We start from the raw sequence: 3,916 nt of genomic DNA, 5'->3' as shown, positions 1-3,916 counted from the left end.
CTGGACACGCTCCCATCTCTCAGCACCCAGGAAAACCAGAAGCAAAAAGGGAAGGGAAGAGACTGGAGAAGCTGCGACGGTGTTTGAGCTCCTATGACCATGAAAGGAGGCACCTGCCATGGACAAATCCTGCGCCCCACTCCCCAGGCTCTGCAGTCCCGCACCCAGCACACCAGGATGGGATGTACTGTGGCTGGCTGGGTGGGCTTGGGAGGCTGCTGCCCTGCCTTTGGGTGCTCTGCCCCACACCTAGGAAGCCCAGACCCCTACGCCCACCCTGGCCACACCAGACTGGGCTGCACTGGCCTCTTGTGGCTCTAGCAACGCAGCCACTGCTTTCCCCCCGGTGCCAAACCTTGTTGCACAACACGCCTGCTCACAGGCGTGTGCCTCCAGTGCCACTGCACCTGCCTGTGTCCCTCCTTGCCCCAGGCAGCAAGTGGGAGAGCCACCCTGAGCCACCCCAAGCCCACATGATGGCATGAGAGCTACATACTCTGCAGAGGAGAAGGCCACCTCAAAGTTATGGCGGCGGTTCTGGGGTGTCAGCTGGCTGTAGTCAAATGCCTCAGGGAAGAAGTTGTGGACCAAGGCGCAGAAGGCCATGCCGTCACTCCAGCTGGATGAGAAGTTCTGGATGTCCACATGCTGCGAGGGCAGGAGAGTTACTGAGGGGCTGAGTGACCGGCCCTGGGGATGGGGAGAGGAGGTGGCACTCACCTCATAGCCCCGGGTCTTGGCTCTGCACCAGTCCAGCAACATCTGCTTGATGCTGTTGGCGTTGGGCACACCAAAGCTGGAGGAGCGCTGCACGGCAGTGTGTGCCGCCACGGGGTTTGGCGAGCTGTGGCAGAAGACGCAGGGTGTTATCCACGTGATGCTCGCTGCCCCAGCCAGCCTGTCCCTGGACCAGCCTCACCTCCCGCCTTCCTTCTGCAGCTTCTCCATCATGGCCTTGCGAGCCTGTGAGGCTGATGTCTTGGGCAGGCTCTGAGCTTTCATCAACTCCTTCTTCTTTTCAGCCTGGCGCCGCTCCAGCGCAGCCAGGCTGCTCTGCCTGGAGGCACTCTCGTCTTCACGGTTGAAGATGCTGGGAGAGAGACAGACAAAGTTAAGGGGCCCGCGGACAGCCTGGGAAAGGGCACAGGGTGGCCTTAACCCATTGCCAGCCTTGGCGCTTTAGAGACCTCCATGTCCCTGGGACAGAAGAGAGGTGGCTTAAGGTCCCTGGCTGGCAGGCACGTCTCCATTCCCATGGAGGAACCCATGTGGACCGCTGGAGACAGTAAGTGTGCCCCAAGGACCAGGAGGCTTTGGGGACATACCCACAAAGGGACACTGCAAGCTGGGCACAGAGTGTTTGTGCAAGCAGATGGCTGACAGGGACCGCTTGGGGCTGGCACTGGGGAGGCACCGCTGCTCACCTGCCCGTCTTCTTGGAAGAGGAGCTGTAGGATGACTTGGTTTGAACGAATGTGCTGTTGCCATCTGCAGAGAGAAAGAGAGAGAGGCCTTGGGCAGGAGCCGAGGGAAGTGAAGCCAGGCCACATCACAGGCAGGGACGGCTCCATGGCAGCAATGCCCCTGGGGTTATGCCCAGAGGATGCCACTGGGAAAGGGCAGCAGAAGCTCTTACTGTCTGATCTCTTCATGTAACTTGACTCCATGGTTGTGGTACGGGAGGTCTTGGTGCCATCGCCTGCAGGGGGCAAGGCAACAGGGGATCAGCTGGGGCTGGGGGAAATGGCACCCACAAACACCCACCGCTGCCAAGCGCCCTCACATCCATGTAGTGCAACAGGGAGAAGTCCCAAGTGGCCATAGCCAGGGCAGGCAGAGGGGGGCACATCTGGCAAAGAGACCAGTGCAAACAAGCAGGGAGCTGGAGCACCCCTCAGCCCCATGCAGCGATTCTCTGCTTGAACCACTGGGAGAGCAGAGGTGTAGGGGACAGGTGTAGGCAGACAAGGCCCCTGCCACCCCAACAGGGCAGAGGATCAGGCTGGAAGTCACCAGAGCAGATCCCTTTAAGATCTCCAGGGAGGCTCTGGGCAAGCCAGAGGAGATGCAGCAAAACTCAACCCAGAACCATGGTCCTGCTCCCAGTGTGGTCAAGCTAGACCCATGACAAGTGGAGAGAGCAACAGAGAGACGCTGCGGTGGTGGAGCGCCAAGAAAGGCTCTGCACAGCCTCACAAAGGGCTGGCACACCGGCCATGCCGGGCAAGTGAGCCCTGCACCCCCCACAGCGCAGCCCGTACTGGACTGAATGAGACGCTCTGTCTTGGTCACAGTGCTGCGTGCCGAGCCATCAGCCGACTGGGTGCTCTGTGTGGTGGTGGTCTCTGTGGCATGGCCGGCCCTCCCTGACGCAGCCTGGCTCCTAGTCTCCTGCAGTCGCTGGTCCCTCTCCTTCTCCCGCTGGTCTGCAAACATGGGGGGGGAGATGGCGTCAGCAGCGAGAGGCAGGGGCAGCAGGCAGTCCCCACCACACCAGAGGTCCTGCTCGCTGCTGCCAGTCCAGAACCATCTTGTGGGAAGGACAATGTCCTCAGCCTGGCACAGCCAGGGTTGCAGCAGAAGACCCAATTTTTTTTCACCACAGATGGACAGCCCCACTACAGGTCCACCTGCAACACCACCACTAGAGCACTGACCTCTGTGGGGGTCACCATCCCCAAGTACCTCGCTTGCGCTGGCGCAGCTCCCGCATGGCATTTCGGATCACTCGCCGCTCCTCAAAGTCTGTTGTCCGATCCAGCTGCAGGAGGTGGAGGTCAGCATCACCCCTCTGCCACCAGCTCAGGGTCCCCTCGCCTTCCCCCAGGAGCCCAGTGGTGGAGGAAGTACCATCTTATCCAGAACATCCTCATCCTCAATCCTGTTCAGCTCCTCGATATTCAGCTTGCTCCTTCTCTCCAGCTCCCTCGCTTGGACCTTCTCCATGCCGTTGGGTAGCTCTGGCTCCAGCCTCGGCGTCTGGGATTGCTCCAGCACCTCTGGCTCCATCTACAAGGTCAGCACCATGCAACTGAGCCCCCGCCAGATCAGCCACACACACATACACCCCCCGCATCGCCCTGACACTTGCCCAGTGCCACAGGCAGCAGGGACCCTGGAGAAGACATGCCACATGTGGCATAAGAGCTCAGAGTCGGTTGGATGCCGCAGGCACCTGCAGCAACCAAGGCAGGCAGGGGACCGCAACATCACCCCCTGCGGCACCCCCTGCCCCAGGAGGGCCCATCGGTCTCCAACCTGCTCCCAGTCTGGCAACTAAAACATCCCCAAACATTCAGGCAGGGGCTGCCCAAGTACTCCAGGCTGCCAGGCTGTGCAGTGCCTACAGCCCAGCAGCGGGCAAGGTGCTGGCAAGGGCAGTGCACACTGTTAGCAGCACAAAGGATTTCCAGGGAATTAAGGGACTTTAGCAGAGAGAAGAGCTTCTGCAGGAGATCAAGAGCCTCCCCCGCATCCCTGCGCAGGATCTAGGCCAGCTCAGTGCCTGCCGGAGCAAAGCCAGGACACCAAGTCCCTTTCAGCACGACCCCCCAGCAATGCGCAGCAGGCAGTGGGCCAGGCCCGGAATAGGGCACGGAGGCAGCAGAGGGAAGGTGCCAGCGTGGGGCTTGGAGCAACCCCACTGCACACCTGGCCCCATCCTGCATCCCACTGCCCTGGTGGCACCCTGACCATGGCAAAGCCGCCGGTAGGAGATGACGGGAGCCACGTGCGCCCATGCCACCACCTGCACCTCACCACTGGGGCGGCGGCAGGCGGCCGCCCTCCAGCCCGCCCCCCCAGCCAGCATGCCGGCAATGTGAAACTGGCAGGCGCTGCTTGCCCCCCACACCAGTGAGCCCAAATGGTGGCACATCCTGGTGACGCTGCATCACCCACGCACTGCAATCACAGC

The 3,916-nt window shown here is 61.3% G+C and overlaps 1 protein-coding gene across 1 annotated transcript in view; it reads right to left on the bottom strand.

Moving 5' to 3' along the window:
- LOC104617922 (smoothelin-like) overlaps window positions 1–3,811 on the bottom strand; it is a 7,910-nt gene extending 4,099 nt beyond the window's left edge. The window contains exons 1-10 of the mRNA XM_010283364.1: window positions 3,694–3,811; window positions 3,066–3,175; window positions 2,851–3,009; window positions 2,686–2,761; window positions 2,262–2,426; window positions 1,637–1,699; window positions 1,425–1,488; window positions 920–1,090; window positions 721–844; window positions 497–648 (exon numbers count right to left, since the gene is read on the bottom strand). Coding sequence (XP_010281666.1) covers window positions 497–648; window positions 721–844; window positions 920–1,090; window positions 1,425–1,488; window positions 1,637–1,699; window positions 2,262–2,426; window positions 2,686–2,761; window positions 2,851–3,009; window positions 3,066–3,175; window positions 3,694–3,811 — 1,202 coding nt within the window. The remainder of the gene's footprint in view (window positions 1–496; window positions 649–720; window positions 845–919; window positions 1,091–1,424; window positions 1,489–1,636; window positions 1,700–2,261; window positions 2,427–2,685; window positions 2,762–2,850; window positions 3,010–3,065; window positions 3,176–3,693) is intronic.
- Between the last annotated feature and the right edge of the window lie 105 nt (window positions 3,812–3,916).

Source organism: Phaethon lepturus, unplaced genomic scaffold (assembly GCF_000687285.1).
Source record: "Phaethon lepturus isolate BGI_N335 unplaced genomic scaffold, ASM68728v1 scaffold25233, whole genome shotgun sequence".
NCBI classification, from domain to species: domain Eukaryota; kingdom Metazoa; phylum Chordata; class Aves; order Phaethontiformes; family Phaethontidae; genus Phaethon; species Phaethon lepturus.
Note: the sequence above shows the minus strand (reverse complement) of the source record. Positions and strands in the feature narration are given on the sequence as shown.